General features: G+C 36.6%; 3 protein-coding genes across 8 annotated transcripts in view; 2 read left to right on the top strand and 1 right to left on the bottom strand.

Annotated features, from left to right (window-relative positions):
• Nucleotides 1–9,650, bottom strand: part of ssbp3a (single stranded DNA binding protein 3a) — a 29,735-nt gene extending 20,085 nt beyond the window's left edge. For 4 of the 6 annotated variants that reach the window (XM_077217388.1, XM_077217549.1, XM_077217629.1 and 1 more), the window contains exons 1-4: nt 9,425–9,622; nt 8,925–8,997; nt 8,755–8,816; nt 8,299–8,383 (exon numbers count right to left, since the gene is read on the bottom strand). In XM_077217388.1, the coding sequence (XP_077073503.1) occupies nt 8,299–8,383; nt 8,755–8,816; nt 8,925–8,997; nt 9,425–9,480 (276 nt within the window). In that variant the 5' untranslated portion in view covers nt 9,481–9,622. Of the gene's footprint in view, nt 1–8,298; nt 8,384–8,754; nt 8,817–8,924; nt 8,998–9,424 lie in introns of all 6 variants that reach the window. The other 2 variants (XM_077217331.1, XM_077217474.1) reach the window with 2 other exon arrangements.
• The window catches only part of tceanc2 (transcription elongation factor A (SII) N-terminal and central domain containing 2), a 144,853-nt gene that overhangs the window by 38,040 nt on the left and 86,048 nt on the right, over nt 1–20,765 (top strand). The gene's annotated exons all lie outside the window — the stretch shown is intronic.
• acot11a (acyl-CoA thioesterase 11a) lies at nt 10,191–20,127 on the top strand. The gene is made up of 16 exons (XM_077217855.1): nt 10,191–10,533; nt 12,088–12,298; nt 12,598–12,667; nt 12,977–13,037; nt 13,916–14,017; nt 14,314–14,461; nt 14,854–15,004; nt 16,183–16,302; nt 16,407–16,545; nt 16,677–16,732; nt 17,245–17,311; nt 17,705–17,788; nt 17,874–18,007; nt 18,207–18,338; nt 19,484–19,610; nt 19,693–20,127. The coding sequence occupies exons 2-16, from the start codon at nt 12,112–12,114 to the stop codon at nt 19,849–19,851; spliced, it is 1,737 nt and encodes a 578-aa protein (XP_077073970.1). The 5' UTR covers nt 10,191–10,533; nt 12,088–12,111; the 3' UTR covers nt 19,852–20,127.

Below are 20,765 nucleotides of genomic sequence, written 5' to 3'. Positions count from 1 at the left end.
TTGGATAAAAGTTTAAAGTTTGGAAAAATCAATCAAAATCGTTATCTAAGTGGCGAAACAATGTAATCGAAAGTTTCTATCAAAAGCTGATTTTGATCACTATCGTAGTTTCAAGTTTCAAGTATCTTAAAAAATGTTTTTGTTATTGAATAATTTATTCAAGATAATGTAGTATTGTATGATGCTACTGAAATAAAAGTCAGAAACATGTGATGATTTGTTTTTGTAAATATTCCCGATGGTGTTTTGTTAAAAAGATTGCAATATAGAATCGCAATACTTGTAGAATCGCAATTCTTTAAAAAAATCACAATACATATCGTATCGGCACCCAAGTATCGTGATAGTATCGAAACGGGAGATAGGTGCATCGTCCCAGTCCTATTAAATATCCAGTATCACAGAGACTTAGGCCATGTAGCTAGCAACCACCCATTAAACGCCACTCACAAAAACCTAAAAAGAAAATCTCCTTATTTAAATGTTAAAATAAAACTTTGATTAGCAGTCAAATTTTTCATGTTTCAGGGGTGTTCACTGGAAAACAAGAGAAAGACACTGATTAATAAAAATAATAGGTATTTTACCATGCTAGTAAAACTTGGCTTTCATATACATAAAGTGCTAGAATAAGTTGTGATTGTTCCTTATTAGAGCCTCATTAATAATCATAAAGCAAACGCTGACATTACTGTCAAATTTCTGTAATATATGGCACCTTCCCTTAGGCTGAACAAAGAGAACTGACAATACAGGTGAGTTATGTCTATGTGGAGATTCCCCAAACCAGCAATATGTAAAAGACCCCAGATTAGTTTAGGGCTTTGCCTTGAGCAGTTAAACAGCAGGAGCTGAAAAACAGTTTTTACTGTTATATTCATAAAGGTATCTGCCTGTTCAGAGTAGGGGGAGGGGTGCGTCAGCAGTCAGACGCAGGCAGACACAGGCACAGTGTGTTCACTCGAGGCAGACCACCCAAGTCACCTGCCACCTGGGCTGTTGTTATGGCAACCATATCCTCTCCAAACAACCACATTCAGGTGAGACGATGGAGGGAGGTGAATGGGTCTAATTAAGAGCTTGTGCTCAATTCTGTGTTTTGTTACTCATACTAAAGGTTACACAGAACCTGCAGACATTTTCACAAGCTTTGCAATGATTGTGCGTGTAAATCTGTAGAATTGTGTGGAATGAATTTAAACAAAAGAATGTGTCAGAGAACTGCACTCTTATTGGTTGCTGAAAGTAGTGATTTATACAACAGTTAGTTCTTCTAGTCCTCAAATCTGATTGGACGAACAGCGTTTAAAGAGTACATACAGTCCAACAGACTTTTCACTGTTTGTATCACTCATTTGTCTCTGTGCGTTTCCGACAGACTGTCACTCACTTAGTGGTGGGGATTTTTCAGTGATTCTTTCCGCACGTTACATCTTTATGCTAGTAGGTGGCGACGAGTGACTCTATATGAGTGAATCATCGAGTCTTTCAATGAACCGATTCATTCAAAAACACTGATTCATTCAGGAATGAAACAAGTGAATATGCATATGACCCTAGTAGATGAAAACAGTATGTGAAAAGTGTATGTCCAAATTAACAGTGCAAAACACTTAAATGATTCCAATACTCATTTCCCACAGTATTGATACACTGATACTCTTCTCTACAACGGCAAACTGACACACCTGCCGCCTCTCACTTGCTAGTCCCATTCACTCCAGTTGCATGGTGTTGCACAATAATATATATCACGATATAGGTATTTTTGCTTTAAATGCATTTTTTTTTATCAACATTTTTGATAGCATTGAAATTTCATAAATCTCATCACCAATTTCAATATCACAAAAAAACTGTCAAGCTCACTGAAAAAAGAAACAAATGAAACAGACCTTCCTGAAAAACTTCAAGCATTAGATAGGCCTATAATTACTACATAAATTGTAAAAAGCAATCAAATGTACAAAAACACTGTACAAGTCTTCACTGTGTAAATTAAATATACATTTATTCTTATTAAAGTTACAAAAGCGATTCAGTCAAGAGCAATGAGATTGTCTAAATTCAAATGAAATGGCACAGACAGCAGCAGGTTTATTAAGCTGCTGTCACTCAGACCGGATGCAATGATTTATTATAGCCTACTAATTCACATGCGTTTTCTTCCTCAACTGTTAGGCTAATGTTCACAAACTTGCTTACAAGGATACTTGCCAAGACGGACATTTTGACACACACAAGTGTGTATTTGACCGTTCAAGCTGAACAAGGCACCAAAAGCAACTCAGTTCAAGACTCACTTGCTGTATGAGCAGTGGCTTCATGGGCACACGAAGAGTCTCTGAGAGTCTTTTAGACAGCGCACACATATACCGAAACGAGTCCTCTTTCGGTGCTTATTGCGATTGAATAATTTGAAGGCTAATTAAAAGGCTTAAAACTCGGGATGCACCAAATTTTCGGCTGCCGAAATTTATTGGCCAAAAATGGAATTTTTGGCCGAAAGAGAAAAACGACCGAAAATATGTGCCAAAAATATATGCCGCCTCGCCCCTCAGTGTTCAGCAATCATTGCTTGTCCACTGTGGCCGAGCGAGCTGAGCAGAGCAGAGCAAATTTGATAATTTTCTTAGCTCATGGTTGGATGATATGACTTTTTCAGCAACAGATATCTTGTATATGTGATTCAGAAGCAAGCATGTGGTTGCTGGTAATCACAGTTGGTGAGTGTGTATTGTTTTCACAGTTCAATCAACAGATACATTTTAATATTTCATAACTTGCATTTTAAAAAGAATATTTTGGGTTAGTCTGTCTGTTTTTTTGCCACCAACGAAAATAGTTCCAAATGAAGTCAAAGTAGAATCAACCACTGATTGAGCATCACACAGGAAGGATCACGCAGAGTGAATGAATGTTGTTCAACAAATAGGTAAGTAAATGATTCAATGACTTAAATAAAGACTGCATCCAAATTCGCATACTCTACGAGTAGGTTCTTATGAAGATAAATCACTTAATTTGGGGCCTTTAAAAATGATGTTGTTTATAGTGGCAATGTTATCCAGACTAGTGTTGTCACGGTACTGTAATTTCTAACTTTGATACGATACACTCAGCACAGGGAGGCTTTATTTGAAATTCGAAACTACTCCTAACCCTACCCCTTAAACCCTTTATTCCCACTATTAAATACGCGTTAGGCAATTTATTTCTGATTTGCGATAGTAAAAGGGATAAGAATGAGTTTGTAAAAAGGGTGATTCGAACACTGGTTGGTCACGTCAAAAGCTAACGCCAACTGCCTTACTCTCCACACCACACTGATATTGTTATTTGATGGTTTTTTTTTTGCAATTTTGTCTGGCTCAATCAGACAACAATGGGTTAGTTAAATAGTTAGTTTAAATAGCCTCTGCCAACAAGCCGGGCTACTGGCACATTGTGTAAATAGACAGTCTGTTAAAAATTTTTTAAATAAAATTCTGAAAACAAACTAGCCTATACCAAATAACATCAAGAATGTCTTTACTTGCTGAATGAAGGCACAAACAACAGCGCCACAATATCATGAGGAATTCAATTCAGGCAGATCAGTGACTGCTGGTCTTAAGCCTGGCCTAAAGAACACAGCACTACATTCCAACCTCCTAAAAGACATACCCCCAACTCCACCTAGCCGGCAAGACAACAGTCAGGCAAAAAGAGAGAGAGAGATAGAGAGAAAGAAGGAAATTCCTGGAATAGCTCAGAAGTGGAGAGCCACATTCATAACCACTCCTGTTGTGGCGTGTCCACACAACTTAGCCAAGAACAGGGGCTTTCTTATCAGCGAGCAAACTAATTAACCCACCCTCTCTCTCTTAAACACACACACACATAAAGAGAGAGATACGTGCTGCGGGCCCCGAACTCGTATATGAAAACACAAATGCCGGCCCCTGAAATTTTTCCTGGCCTTCATTTTGTTTTGTTTATCTGCAGCACACAGGAAAAAAGATGAGGATTGAGCCAAGGCCTGACCCAACACCCCTCCTCTGCCTTCACTCCCTCTCTCTCTCTGTCGTTCACTTCCTTCCTGTATTCCAGTCCCCTGCTGCTCCCTGGGCTGTAAACGCAGACAGAGGTGCAAACCTTTGAGTAACTGTACATAAACAAAAAAAAAAAGGGTTGCAAACATTTCCACGGTTTCAAAGACCTTCATGATGTTTATGGTGTAGAAACAAGTATTGTGAAATACAAGAAATAATATAGAGCTCTAAAACAACGGTTATTGAAGATCGTTGTGTCCCACGCATGGTGTGTCTAGACAGACTAGTCCTGACAGGCTGACAAGAAAGATTTTTTTTTTCTTTACAGCAATTGTACATCCCTGATGTCACAGTAAAAAAGAAACAGACAAAGAGAGGAGAAAAGGGGGAGGATATGTGTGTGGGTCAGGTTTTGCTTAGACTACCAACATTTTTATTACAAAGTAAAATACAATTTTATTACAAAATTTTATTACAAAGTAAAATAACTGTTTTCTGTTTAAATATGTAAATATCAGGGTTTTTCCTGGGTCAAAAATGGTCTTCGGCTGTGGCGGATGAACACTGTCATCCACACACACACACACACACACACACACACAGTACAAAGTGCCCTATAACTGCGAGCCCAGTACTGACATTAAATCCAAAATATTTTATGCAGAAACATTTTGTAATATTAACTTATCCTATTTATTCATGAAATAAAAATTAATCACTGTCAGGACAGATCATAAGTAGTAACACATTACATAGAAAAAGTGTCAGATCTATTATTTTGCATTTACACTCCAATACTTAATGCACAGATCATTTGACATACAGTATCAGATTGTTTTGTTTCATCCATTGCTATGGTTATCACTGTCAATCGGATTCAATCGGGCATTTAAATACAGTTGTCAATCCAGACACTTTGCAATGTGTAGTTAACAGCATGAAAAATATATACTATATACAGAAAGCGAGCAAAGATCGCTGCCATTATAATCACCGAAGCAGTCAATTACTTCAGCTCAATGTGAGACACACAAACTCCTGTTATAATCAATGAAACGGTCTACGGTGTGCAATGAATCTCTTATTGACATCGTGTTTATATTTTGTTGGTTATAATGAAAGGAATTTCGAGCATGCAGAACTCGTGCTAAACGAAAACTCTGCCATTTTGAGCAGTGTTGAACTGATTCTGACTAACTTAAACATCTGATTGGTCATTGCATTCACGCACTCAACAGATATGTCTGTGATTGGCTACAAATCTCAACGCTGCAAAAACACATTGTAAGAAACCTTTGGCGCTCTTCACAGAGCACAAACACTAACCGGAGCGTTTTAAAGCACACACAAATGATCAAATAAATCTTTGGAAGGACAAAGATTCATCTTGGCGTCCGCCACATTTTTTTAAATGTAAGAAAAACCCTGATTATATAATTTGTCCCTCTGATGGCAAAGCTGAATTCGGATCCTTTGTTTTAAACGTTTCCATTATATAGTTCAATTGTGGCCACCTTCTACTAATTTTTCTCCTTGTTTTAATACAAATGATTAAGTCGTAGGAACTAATTCTTAATTTGTGGTCACTATTGAGAGTCACCGATTTATTGAGCCCCCCCTAGAAAAGGGTCACGTGAGGGTTACATTTACAGATAGGGTATTGATTTAGGGTAAATATCATTATTAGCTCAGTATAAAAACAATAGAATTCAATGGAATGACCCCATCATGTGTTTGTGTACATGGCTGACGAGAGCCTCAGGATGAGACACAAGGACTGAGATCATAAGTGTGACCTTGCATTGGATTCTGTCAACCTTTGATTGATTAAAGCAATCAATGCATGTTAATATCATTACAGAATCCACACAGGAGACTGGAGGGTCTTCACACTTAATTCAATGGCCTACTAGTGAATGCTGATTACCACAACACATTCAAAGGTGTGAGGAAAATTGAGCAGTGAGAAAATTTGACAGTCAAATCAATGATTTCCAACAAACTCCTTTGCATTCAGCTGTTGCTCAAACCAACATTTAGCTTGCTCATTTAAAAAAATCTCTCAGGTGTGACAAAGCAAAGCACTTCCCTTGACTGTCCGCTACATTCCTGTGACCGGAAAACTTACACCAGTATTTAATAGCCATCCAAGTCAAATTACTGAATCATGTACTTCTTCTAAGAGAGGTTTTGTGTTCTGAGTCTAGTTTATTTTTTCCCCTGAATGGAGGTGGTGCGGTTTGCGACACATTTCCCTGCTGTGTCAGGGTTAAAAAGCTAAAAAGCTAGAGGAGACCTCACCATTATCAGATCTTGTAAGCTCCCCTCCCCCACCCCACCACAATCGACCACCATTTCAGTTTGTAAAGGGCCAGGTAATCCCCTGAGAACTGCCTGCCATATTTTAATGGCACAATGACGGATAAAGACCTTCCACGTTATACTGCATATCTTGAAAAAAACAACAACCATGTAAAACTAACATGAACACTTAGATACATGCAGAGGTAAACTACTGTTCAAAAGGCTACTTTTGGTAAGATTTTTTGAATGTTTTTGAAAGAAGTCTCTTATTCAAAGCAAGGCTGCATGTATTTGATCAAAAATACAGTAAAACAGTAATATTATTACAATTTTGAAATGACTGTTTTCTATTTGAATATATTTTAGCATCATTACTCCAGTGTGTAGTGTCACATGATTTATGTTACATTTATTATTATCATCATCAACGTCGAAAACAGTTGTGCTGCTTGATATTTATGTGGAAACTGTGATCATTTTTTCCAGGATTCTTTGATGATTACAAAGTTCAAAAGAAAACAGCATTTATTTGAAATGGAAATCTTTCATAAGATTAAAAAAAAATTAGCCTATTTACTGTCACTTTTGATCAATTTAATGCATCCTTGCTTAATAAAAGCCTTAATATCTTTCAAAAATAAATTAACTACCAAACTTTTGAAGGATTGTAATATTTTTAAGAGTTTCCTACTTTGAATTGTAATTCTATTGCCATTTTGCACTAGAGTTAAAGTTATGAAACCTGCTAGAGTGTCTGTTGTGGAAGGGACCAAATCTCCTCAACTACCAAATAAATCCTCACAGCTTACTCAACTTAATCCAGCCTAAGAACATCTACAGCATTATAAAACTCTAGGATTGGGGGAGATTTGTGTAAGACTGGTTTCGGTTTCAAATAACAGAAGTTTTTCCATTCATGACGTACAGTACTAACCCAAAGCCATTGTGGTCAATGCATCAAAGTACTCTAAAAGACCCTAAATGATGGAGGACATTGACAATCACCTAAACAAAGAGCATTAAATGTCTAATAAGGTGATTTAACTGTAAGCATTCCATCAAACATCACAAGTTGAAGAGGCAAATGTCCAGCTTTCTAATTAAGAACAGGACATATTTTCAGGGCAGGTCTAGTGGACACACTTTGTGGACTCTAGTTCACCTGTAACACTTCCAGTAACCAAGAGTGATGCAACTAGCAATTTTTCTGAATGAGAAACTGCATCAGGACAATCAGGACATATTTAATGTTAATTTGATTACTATGTGCAGGTTTTTGGATCAATGACATTTCATGGTGAGTGCGGCTGCGCTGCACGACACCACTGAAATACAAACCAAGCGATTAACAAAACGGTTTGTCAGGGTCACGGATGGTTATTTAGCGCAATAACTCAAGATTTGCATGCTAGAGATTTAATAACTCGTTACAGCAACATTCCTGGTTTCAACATGGTGGAATTCTAATTTTACATGTGCTTCATAAGCACTTTTACGTTCATAAGCACTTTTACGTACTGGTAGCATGTACACACAATCACTCAATGTACACTGTTATATATAATAGTATCAATATTCCGCCATTCAAGCCATATTCATTCAACAGTATACCGATCCCCTAATTTCCAAGAATATGTATATAATGTGAAGGAAAGGCTTTCCTGTTCACAAGCTCACACAAACTGGACACAGTCATGCACTAAATGTGCAATCAAATTCAAATCAAGTGCACGAATCTGAAAAAAAGGATATTCACTATCAATTTAACATTTAATGGAATGAGGATAAACAAAGCTGACCTGGAACTAAAACAATAAATAAGCCGCAATCTCATATTTGCAATCAATATTCTGCTTCACACTACAGAGTAACATTTCAGTGGTTTAATCTCATTGCGAAACAGCAGATCTCTTCTATCACGATGTGCTAGTGAGGGCTGAATTAAACACGCATCACTTACATAGTCATGGAAGGCCTTCGCCTCACTGGAGTGATCACATGTGTCCCTTCTCTCAGGTGCTGCACAGTACAGGTCCCAAAACACACTGCGTAACGACAGCATTGTTTTAAAAAATGAAAAGATATTGCAGTCTCACAAGATTACACTTACTGATCATAACATTGCTAAGGCAGTATTAAGACTATGGACTATCTGTTGAGATTAACTTCCTTTTTATGCTTAGTTGTATTGAACCCAAATATTTTCAGTTAGCCTAAATCATAACAAAAATAATTATTGATTTCCCTTCAGATTCTTTAAATATATTCCCCAAACCAAGTAGCCAGATATCATTGAATGTCACTGCCTGATATCCATTCTATTCAATTATTCTTATTAGTTTATAACATATTGTAAAGATTAAGATTCCATATACAGCACAACACTGATCAACTACTGAATAGAGTTAATACACACCACCACCAAGAGTGCAGAAAGCCTGGAGGTTCTCCGAGGGTTATGTTCTTCTCCCATCTTATCTAAACATAATAAAAACAGACTTTAACACACACAATGAATGCATAACAAGATTGGTCAATCCACATGATCATGCACTTAAGTATAAATATGCATATGCACATACACACCTCTGATAAAAACGTCTGTGCGGATTTCTGAGCTCCCACGTGTAGCAAATATTCATAGACGTATAATGCCAACCTGTACAGTAAAACAGATGCCTCCCAATAAAAACTGATGCCATCCAATTAAACTGTCTGGGTTTTTCCCCCTTTCTGTTAATAACACACAGTCTTATTCTTGTCCAAGAGATTTATCATTGCAGTTTGCTTCCACCAACAACTGTTTGAGTCTAGTATGGGCTATACTGTATTTCCAGAACAATAATTGATACCGCCATGGGCGTTTGCAAACTGGCATGTAGTGAAATAAATATTATGCTCTAATAAAACTAAACTAAAATAAAACAAAATTACATTTATAGCAAATAAATAAAGACATTAAAACGACCCCCCCAGTTTTCACTATAACATCACTGAAATATCTTGAACAAGACACTTGTTTGAGAAGACGTAATGACATAACATCAGCTGTGCGTGTAAATACAGAGATAGAGAGCAGCACTTACTTTTCCCGAGCTTGCCCGTCCGATGGCACCGCGGTCCCTTTACCTTTCGCGAACATGTCTTGCGCTGAGTATAAACGCGTCTGTCAGCTTGACTGCGATGTTTCCTTATGTTCAGTGCTCCAGCTGTCACCGTGTAGCCCGCCTCTGACCCCATCCGCTTCAACCGACCCTGCCACAGCCAGAGCATGAACTGTGTGTGGGCGGGAACTCACGGTGCATGATTGACAGCTTCATAGGCCAATCAAAATATTATACGTGACCCCACGATCCCCCTTATCTGCATAAAAGTTAAAACAATAAAACATCTTCTTCAAAAATCGACCGGTAGTATATTGCAATTGCTTTGATAATTTTTTGTCTCTGTATATCTGAGTATTTCTTGTTTAAAATGTTATTAATATATAAGGATATTTTGTTATTTTTAATAGGCCTAACATGTTTTTTCTGTCATTTGGTTTTATCGTGTGCATTGATACGGTGGCAATATATGTAAAACACATTTTTATTACATTAGTGAGTAATTTATTTATCCAATTAGTGATTTTTTACAGTACCTAAATTAATTTTCTAAATTATTTTATTGTATTATTTTTAAATAATTGTACCTAACTAAAATGTATTAAAACACATATTTCTGTAGGCTACTGTACGTGCTTTGGTACTGTTGGAAATGGTAACAATTATGCTAACAAAGCTTTGTTGACTCCTGACTGTAGTTGAAGCGCAATCTTACGCTTTCAAAGACTTATTGCGCCACCTGTCGGACAGCAAAATAAGCGATAAACCGCAGGTGTCAACACATTCCGTACTGAATGCGAACACGATTGTTTTCTTTTAAGTTTGTTGTGGTTTTTGATGTGAGAGAGATCATACAAGAAGGATCATAAGAGTTTCGTGAACTTTACACAACACATGTAGCTAAATATGAGACACGGGGCGGGGTCTGTAGTGAATAGGCTACTTGTTAGTGAACACTATACGTGCGCGACTGAAGAGGTTTTTGCTGAGCTCTCGTGCACTGCAGCGCTTCCGTGAACACTCCGTGTCTGTCATTCACTGGAGTTGATTTTACTGTGTTGAATTTAACCAGACTGTCCAGGAAGATCGCGGTAAGGGCGTGAATGATACTTTATATAGATGCATCAAGCCACGTCTCAGCTAAAACTTGTTTTGATGCCGTTCTGCATAGTCATTCAACAATTGCATGTCTGTTTGCTCCATTGTAAAGGCGCTGCGCAGGACACAAACACATATAACATCTATTCTGTTAAAGTGAATTTGTTGACAAATCTTATTGGTATTGCACAGGAATGTATCTCAGTTTTACTCATTAAATGTAGGGTGTGAATGTGAGGAGTGTCACTTCAGAGGTTTATTGAGGGTTGCGCAATCAGTAGTAGGTTAGGCTACTAATGAGTAGTTACCGAACTAGAAGTACAACACTGTAACGTGCAGTTAGTATTATCTGAAGTACTCATGATGTTTAGTCTGCTGGCAAATGCATTTTTTGTGTGAAAAATATTTAGTTTAAGCATGTCCAGACCAGTCTGTTTTTTTTTTTTTTTTTTTTTTTAACTGAGGTTCATGGACCCTAAGCCAAGGGGCTGCAAAAGTTATAGGGAGCTTATGGAAAAGTTTAGAGAAAATCCGCGTTAAAAAATATAAAAGTAAATAAATAAATAAATAAAAAGGTTAACATTAGTAAATAAATAAGTGAATGAATAAATACAAAATAAAAATAGGTGCACAATGTCCCGGTCTGATTAAGTTTTTTTTTAATTCTTTATTTTACGCAGGTGTTGTACAGTAGGTGACGGTATATGCAGCTTCAAGTGTGTTTGAAAATAAGAAGCGCAAATGCGCGTGCGTGCGTGTCGCGCGAGAGCCAATGAGGTCTGTGACACACGCACGTTCGAGCTTCAGTGTTTTGTACATTTGATGTGCACTTTTGTAATTGTAACAAATCACTCGAAAAAGTCGTTTATTTACGCTGACTATCGTGATGTCGTTGCCACAACGCGCAGGCATGTTGACAACGCAAGCTTCATGCTTTCTAACCTTATCGATAACCGATAATCGATAACCAAAAAAGATCTCCGCCACTTTTTTCTCTTTTCGTTGCAATTATTAGCTATATTGTTTGTACATAAAATAGCCTACAACTGTTTATATTAGTAGTCATATATTCATAATTGTGATTATGTCCCTTTATTTCTCTCATTAACAGATGTTTACATCTACCAATATCTTTATACATATGGCTTCATACAGTAGCCTACATAGACTTTTTTGGAGGGGGGTGTAAAATTTACTTTTAGGTCTGCATTTAATAGTTAGCATAACGCAAAAGTAATAAACAGTAATACCCAGTATTTGTTAACATGTTTGAAATGTACGAATGTCATTGCATTAGATAGAATATCAAACATGTATTATTATTATTTAAAAAGGCAGCACATATCAGACTAAAAAAGTTTTTGCTATAAAAATACATATAGGGATCAAAATAAGATGAAGATCGTTTAATAACTTTCTAGTTATCTTATTCAATGACCTTCACAGGTTTGGTTAAGTGTCCAAATGCCTAATTGGATTGCTATTCGAAACTGTTACAAAACTCCAGTTTCTAATGTTAACTTTGAACATTATTATTGTTCTTCCAGCTGCCAGGCTTTCAGCTCATCAGCATGGCATCAACGTCCGAGCTTAAGAACAATCTGCATGCCCTTCATCTGGAGGATAAAGGGCAGCAGCATCGCAACCCTTCAGAGGTGAAGATGAGCCAGATAGTGCTGCCCTGCCATGCCAACCACTGCGGAGAGCTGAGCATCGGACAGCTGCTCAAATGGATGGACTGCACAGCATGTCTGTCTGGTGAGTTTACACAATGAGTGATGCGAAGTACCTTTAACCTGCATTGTAACAGCTCCAGAAATTCTCTTTAAAAGGATATGAGTGTTAGTATAATATTGAGGACTTGTTTACAATGACTAAGCAAACCTAGAGCAAATAATCTAGATGTGCATGTGACTGCATCACTGGAAACACTTCAATATGGGATAAATTATTAGGTTAATTTTTTCACCTGTCAGTCCATGAAGAGGTAAATCTGTTAAAATGCAGTGAGATTCATTAGTGTCAACATGACTTATTTAGATCTACTTGTATTCCAGCGGAGAGACACGCTGGATGCCTCTGTGTGACAGCTTCTGTTGATGACATCTACTTCGAGCACACCATCGGGTACAGAAGAAATATCACTTATGTTTTAGATAATTAGAGCCACATCTCAGTGTCTTTTGAAAAATATCCTAACCAGCATGTCATTTCGCCTTAGGGAGTACTGGCAGTTCTGTCTGGTTTATTGTGCTATCAAACTGCTATTAGACAGAAGATTGTTAATTACTCTGCCAGACTGTGCTAATAAAACAACACCAATCAAAAGAAACTTTGATTAGCGAGGAGAGTCTCTGGAATACAAGCCCAATGGAAAACAACCTCTAATGTATCACTAATGAGACACAGTCATTATCACTCACTTATATTTTTCAGTGTTGGACAAGTGGTCAACATTAAAGCCAAAGTCAACAGAGCCTTCAACTCAAGCATGGAGGTAACAGACACATTTTAATCAAATCGCACTGTATATGTTTTTTAAAAAAAAAGTTACTCCAAGACCTACAGATGTTTTCCCAGAGTTTTTCTTACTTTTGTGTTAAACTTTACGTTTTTGAGCGTTTTCAAGCCAAGCACCCCTAAGTATGATAATCATAAAATATAAAATGCCCAGCCATTTACATGTCTCAAAAAAAGTATGAAGTGATATTATAAAGACAGCATACATTCCAAAGTAAAATGAATGGACTTTCATTATAGCAGATCCTTAAAATATCTGGAAAATAATAACTCTGTATTTGTGCTGTCAAATCGATTATATATACACACACACACACACACACACACACACACACACACACACACACACACACACACACACGTAATTTTTTCCAAAGATTAGGAGAGATTATTGCCATAGAGCAAGAACGCTAAGAGTGACAGTGGTGAGAAGAAACTTTATATATATAATATTAAAAAATAAATATATTTAAATACAATTAGATATATTTTCGCAAAACCATATGAAGACTCTTTACTGTTAAAAACTGCCTTGTCAATGGAATAGTCTAAAAATGATTAGATTGTAAATGGACTGTTGGTTATTTTAATCCTATTTTAAACAGTAGTGACAAATTCAGTGTAAAAATAATTTGTTAAGCATATTTAATTAATGCCTTTAGTAAATATGTCATATTTGACAGGCTTAAAAATACAGTCTGGAAGAAAAAAATCGATCAAAAGTAATTTTCTCAAAGTTTCTGTGAACCCCCTAGCACCTGGTTCTAAATCATTGTTGTCTTAATATTGTTTAAGTAGAGTATTGTATAAGTAGAATGGTAATTATGCCTGTATGTTTTGGTGTTTGTGTGTGAGGTGGGGATAGAAGTCATCTGTGAGGACCTGTACAGTGGCCGTCACTGGAGAGTGTGTCAGGCATTTGCCACGTTCGTCGCCAGACGCACAGATGCAAACAAGGTATGAGAAAACAATGCAATAATAATGTGTCTAATAATCTTTATAAATATGCAAGGCCCTCTTACATCTCAGTTAATGGGGAAAAACATATTTCATAAACTGATTAGGTTTACTTTTTTGTTATGGCTGTGTGTGAGATATAATCTTATGTAAGGACACACTGCAAATAAACTAGGCAGCTACAATCGCATGCAGCACAGCATTTGAATGCACCTTTACCCTGCACTCATTTTTAAACCAGTTATTAACAATTAGGTAATATGTAGATAAGAAATCTTTCTGGCCTGTGATTGAAGGCGCAGCTGAAGCAGGTTGTGCCCTGCACCCAGCAAGAGCAGGTGGAGCACAGTTTAGCAGCTGAGAGGAGGAGGATGAGACTCATTCACCACGACACCATGCAGGACTTGCTCAACAACAAGACCTTTCAGAGAAGTATCAGTGAGGGTACGTGTCGTAAGACACGGAGACACTTCCCTTTCGGTCAAGTCTATGCCCAAACATTACACTAACGGTCACAGACTGAACGCATAGGCACATGTGAAAATATCTCAGACAGAGTGAGTTACATGGTCTTAAAGGGACAGTTCATACAAAAACGTATATTATGTCCTCATTTTCTCACCCTCACGTCATTCCAAACATGTCTGGCTTTCTTTCTTCTGTGGAACATGAAACAAGATATTTAGAATCCCCATTGGAGTAAATTAGGGTGAGAAAATGATGACAGAATATACATTTTTAGAGCGAACTATATGCGCCTGTTCTACACAATCATTTAGTTTCCTTCAAGCATCTGTTTAGCGTCTTAAGGAGGTGTTTTATTGTTTGTGGAGCAGAGAACCGTGATGAAGAGGAGGCTGTGCCGACAGAAAAGACACAAGTGGAAAGTGTCGAGCTGGTTCTTCCTCCTCATGCCAATCACCAGGTCAACACATTCGGAGGCCAGATTATGGCCTGGATGGAAAATGTCGCTACTATTGCGGCCAGGTTTGTGCCCACTAACTCGCAAAGTGCATTTTTATACAGCAGACAGTTAATATTTAGCTTTAAACCCTCATCCTGCACTAGATCAGGGTTCAAGGTTTGTAATGTTGTCATAAACATGCCGCTAAAGAGACTTCTGCAATGACAGTACATTGAAGCTTTAATTAAAACAAAGAGCATGAACTTCAGCTTATTTAAATACTCCATGAAATCATAATTAAGATTTGTGCTATTTAGTTTATGTGTGTTGGATTTGAGGCCATCTGTTCGCTAGTTTAATCCTAAAAGTTGTCATTTGCTTTTAGAAGATATATAAATTATACTACGGGTAAAATTAAAAACAAACAAACAGATATGACTTTACTATCCTAGTTGATTAATTACATTACATTAACACAACTGTTTTGTTTTCTGAAATGTTGTTTAAATATGCAAATAAGGAATTATCTATTTAAATATGTATGATATATAATATATAATAAATTATAACGATTAAATTAATAATGATAAATCATTTTCATTCATTTCCAGAACCAAAATCTGAACATTTGATAAAGCGAGGTACAAAAACTTGTTTAAAGTCACCATGAAATCAAAATTGAAGTTTTTTGGCTTTTAGTATGAATATTATTATATATAAACAAACCCAACTGTAAAAACCTTAAGGATATCGATAAGAATAAAACAGGAAAGTTTGATTATGTTAGTGCAACCGAAGAAGAGATTTATGATTAAAAAAACAAACAAATAGATAGCATTTACTAAAAAATATAAAAAAAACTTAAATGTGCATTTTGGATGTTTTCTTCCTGCTAGTCTGAAAGAAGAAATGTTATGGAAGCAAAATAGCCCAAAATGTCAATATAGACCAGTGCATGAAAAAACTATTTGTCTGACTTAAACATTTATTACTCATCCTGCACTACACAGATGTCTGTCCAATCAGCTGCTCTCTACATTTACATTTAATCATTTAGCAGACGGTTTTATCCAAAGTGACTTAAAATGAGAATGTCCCTCCCCTAATACCACCTGAAACTAACTAGCAAGTAGCAAAGTCTCTCCCACCAAATCTTCTTGTTTCTAAAGTACATCAGCACAGGAAAAGTCTCATGATGGTCTTATTATGAATCATTAAAAAAAACAACTCAAGATATACTATATGTCTTTCTTTTTAATAGTCGTTTATGTAATGCTCATCCTACTCTGAGGACCATAGACATGTTTCACTTCAGAGGCCCGTCCCAGGTTGGAGATCGTTTGGTTCTGAAAGCCATTGTCAATAACACATTCAAGAACAGGTGGGCTTGTGTAATAGGCATCAAAGAGCTGTATTTAGATTCTAATGACTACACACACAGTAATGATGTCAGTCAGATGACTGGCAGTGTCTCTGGTCCTGCAGTATGGAGGTAGGCGTCTGTGCAGAAGCCTATCACGGAGAGGAACCTCTGAGGCACATTAACAGCGCCTTCATGACGTTTGAGGTGCTGGATGAGAAAGGAAGGCCACGTCCACTGCCTCCCATAAAACCTGAACCTCAGGTGAGGAGTCCAAATCTGAATCCAGATTGTGCTTATAGTGTGAACGGTCATGACAACACTCATTCGATTGTTTAAGTAAATTGGACATTGTCAAATCAGAATTTTGAGTGCTATTCTGAATGTTTTGACAGGAGGGACAGAGGAGATACCAGGAGGCTCTTGCCAGGAAGAAGATTCGACTTGATAGGTAGCAAACCTGGTGCTTATTTTTATTCAGATAAGAAGAGCTAATAAAAATAGAGCTCATAAGAAGAGCCGGCTAAAATGCAACATCCTCAGCTCACCCACAGATGGCGCTGTCACTGTGCATCACTGCTAAAAACTAGATCCATAAATATAATACATGGACTTTACTTCTTTAAAATGTAATTGTTGTTCCTAGAAAATCTGGACATATTAGGGATATTATATATATATATATATATATATATATAAAATTTAATTCTTTATTCTTTATTATGTTATTTTTTAACTATTCTCAGTTCTAATGTATTTTTTTGGCTTGGCAAGAAATATTCTTTTTATTTAAATCTCCAATTAAAAATGTCTAAAATCGATTCAAATGATTTCATGGAATAATTAAAATAAACTTGAAATAATATCAAATAATATTACATTTTTCAGGAGCATCGTTTAGCTGTATTGTCTCTTGTTCAGTTTTTCATGAGTTGGAGCTCATCTGGTTTTGATTCTCCTCAGGAAGTACATCATCTCATGTAAGCAGACTGAAGTGCCACTGTCTGTCCCATGGGACCCCAGTAACCAGGTAACATTCCCTGCTACAGAAAAAAACTGATTATACGAATATTTACCATTAAAAGGTCCAAACTTGTGGCACTAATTGGGCAGAAGTAAAAAAAAAACCTAAAACATTTATCAGGATAGACATACCAAATAAAGACAGTAAAAATGGACAAGAATTGTAGAATTATGTAAATATGACTTGACAGTTTTCAAAAAATACTTGTTTACTGCTCATAATAATATATGGTATTGTACACCGTGCCAGTTTATGTTGACTAAAACATGTCAGTACTACATTAACCAAACGTTTCATTTACTCACATTGCGTATCTCTTTTCCCCTGTATTTACATAGTGCTGTTGTATGGACAGACAGCATTGATGATTCATTTGAGCTGAATTATTCTGATTTTCAGGTGTATCTGAGCTACAATAATGTGTCAGCCCTGAAAATGCTTGCAGCCAAAAACAACTGGGAACTCAGCTCAAAGAAGGCTCATGTAAGGGCTACTACTCTCCATACGTCAGTCTTGCATTATAAGTTCCCCCTGTAACATCAGATGCTCATTGTCTTGCGCTGAGCAGGTGCGTCTGTATACAGTGGAGGAGAGTCAGAGTCTGTGTTTCAGGGTGGAGTTTGAGATGGATGTCCCAGCACAAAGGGCCTTCACACTCCTCTCGGATCTCAGCCGCAGACAGGAATGGGACGAACACTACACGTGAGACACTAGACATACCACAGTACTATTAGCTACTTATTACAAATGAAAAAGGGAAGAGCACGGATACATGTAATACTTCTTTGTCTATTTATTCTGAAAATGTTTGGTACAAATACATAAGTAACTTTTGAAGTAGAGATAATGATTCAGTCGGTTTAAAGTGATGTTTACTTTTTTGTGTGTTTGAATTGTGCAGTCTGTGTGAGCCGCTCATTAGGGTCAATGAGGATGATTTCATCTATAGAGTTGTTACTCCTTCGGTCAGTGAAGGAGGAAAAGTTCAGGACTTCATTTTACTGGCCTCTAGAAGACCGCCTTGTGATAGCGGGTGAGAATGTGGTTTTAAAGTATACATAAACAATATTTGCTACGTCTTTTAGTTCTGTGGCATTTCTGAGGGAACCAAGATTACAAAGAAGTCAAAGATTACAAACACATTTGGATGTAAATAAGTACATGAGATCAGTTTGTAGATCACATCTTTGTAGAACTTGTAATTATATGATTTTGTAAACAACTTCACATAGTTTAATACATATAATGTCCCACTAAACTAAGTTTACCCTCATCTTTCCCTCGGGGTCAAAAAAAAAAAAAAAAAAAAGGAGTGTTCATCAGAGGGGTCCGAGACCTTAGGACTTTTATCGCACTTGAACCACGTATACACACAATTTTTTTGGATTCAAGGAGTTTATGTGGTTGTGATAAAAAAAGACCCAAATCCTTCCCATCAATTCGGAATGAGCAAAATGCTAAAGTATACATATAAAACCTAAACAATGCTCAAAATGAAACCTAAATCTGAATGCATACTGAAGAGATAAACTCAAGAACTGACTTTAGGACCCAGAGGAACAGCTCATTTGTGCCATATTGAGCTATAAGACCATCTAGTGGCAAGAGTCATGATTATAACATGAAGAGTATCAGATTTTTTTCCCACAAGAGGTCTGCAGAGACCACAAAATTGACCCAATGTGAGATATTTTGAGCTGGTTATGCATGTATTGGAAAGTTATTTTGAATTTAAGTTGAAAGAATTTGAGGAATGTGCTTAAATTATATTATTTGTTGATAAATAAATAATTTAAAGGTACATAAAATAAAAAAATAATTAAACATTGCATTAAAAATTAAAAAAATATTATTAAAATGAAATAATATAAAAACATTAGTATAATTTTAAGGCTTTGGGTCATTCTGATTTGTTACAGAATGCGAGGAGAGGATGAGGGTTAATAAGGCATTTGGATGTCTTGTGGTTTTGTCTATTGATTACTCAAACTACAAATATTTATTTAGGCATTAATAGTGTTCCCATAGAAAAACATAATTCCACGTCCGAGGATGTGAACAGCTCCGAGTAGAACGTCACGGGTTGTCATCTAGTAATTACAGTACATCGCGACATGGCACGAATGCAGCAAAATTACTATCTGTAATACTTACATATGATGTATAATTGTTTTCTAGGGATCCGTATGTTATTGCCCTACGATCGGTCGCTCTACCCACTCATCCACCCACAGAGGAGTTCAACAGGGGTGAGGTGGTCTGTGCTGGGTTCACCATTTATGAGGTGTCGAAAAGTGTCTCAAAGGTAAGGAAAAAATTGTCCTTTATGATGCTCACTATGTGCTTCCTCACTGAAGTGTGTGACATGTTTCTCGTTTTGCCCTCAGATTTCCTACTATAATCAGGCCAGTCCAGAAGTGATGCCGTACATCTCCACTGACATCGCAGGCCTCTCATCCAGTTTCTACTCAAATTTCTGTGCATGCAGCCAGTATCTGCTGGACAACATAGTCAGCACACCTGCATTCACCCCTTCTACATTATGACCTGCTGCTGCTGCTGGCTCAACCCATCATGAAATGTTTATGCTTTTAAAGGGGCCAGATCCAATACTTTTGCAGGATTTGATTCTTTTTCCCTCTTAAGTCCATAATTAAGAATCAGTTCTTATTCAGAATTGGTTTTTTTTTTACTAGGACTGAATGAAAAACCAATGCTTTAGCTGGATTGTGAGGTTGCAGTTTGAATTGAATGTGATGAAAGGGAAAGACTGTGCGGTGCAAAATAATACTATAATAAAAAAAAAAACTGCTCACAACAAATATGAAGTGAAACGAGTTTGATTTGTGAACAAATTATTCATCTGAACAAATTATTTTAACGAGTCACAGATAAGCCTAAAATTCATTTCTGTCATGTGGTTCACTCACTCACTGAATCTTTCTCAAGGGTTATTTTTTAAAAATTCGCATCACACGACTATTTTATCTCCCTTTTCTGACGTTTGTAATTAAACAAGTTGTTATCTTCATTGACTAAGCTCTCTACAATTGAAAAATGTTTTTTGTCAGTTTTTTTGCAAAACCTCTGTTACATTGTGATAGGTTCCCATAACAGCAATCCATGCTGAAATAACTTTCAAAATAAACCTAAATTCTAACACTGGGATCCATCAGAAACATATTTACACAGTACATCCAACACTTATATGTGTCTTGAAAAAAAGAGAGATAATTTTACAACATTAACATGTCTCTTATTTGCTTTGTTTTTTCAGTATTATTTTTTGGTGCAGTGATGTTTATAAAACGACTATTTAATTGCATCTGTTTACTGATTTAGTTGCTGACAATTACTTAGTTAATATTTGTTAAAAGTCCTATTTCTATCATATGTATGAAAAAAAAGAAGTGTTAATAATTTTAATTCTTAAAGCTATGAAAGAATTTACTTAAAATAT

This window comes from Siphateles boraxobius, unplaced genomic scaffold (genome assembly GCF_051911475.1).
Source record: "Siphateles boraxobius isolate OS27281-9 unplaced genomic scaffold, OSU_SipBor_1 1, whole genome shotgun sequence".
Classification (NCBI taxonomy): domain Eukaryota; kingdom Metazoa; phylum Chordata; class Actinopteri; order Cypriniformes; family Leuciscidae; genus Siphateles; species Siphateles boraxobius.
Note: the sequence above shows the minus strand (reverse complement) of the source record. Positions and strands in the feature narration are given on the sequence as shown.

What these genes read in the sequence shown, in the direction of transcription:
- acot11a (XM_077217855.1), top strand. Translation starts at nt 12,112, where the DNA reads ATGGCATCAACGTCCGAGCTTAAGAACAATCTGCATGCCCTTCATCTG. An exon ending in CTGCACAGCATGTCTGTCTG is followed by an intron (nt 12,299 to 12,597) that starts GTGAGTTTACAC and finishes CTTGTATTCCAG; the next exon opens with CGGAGAGACACGCTGGATGC. An exon ending in GACGCACAGATGCAAACAAG is followed by an intron (nt 14,018 to 14,313) that starts GTATGAGAAAAC and finishes CTGTGATTGAAG; the next exon opens with GCGCAGCTGAAGCAGGTTGT.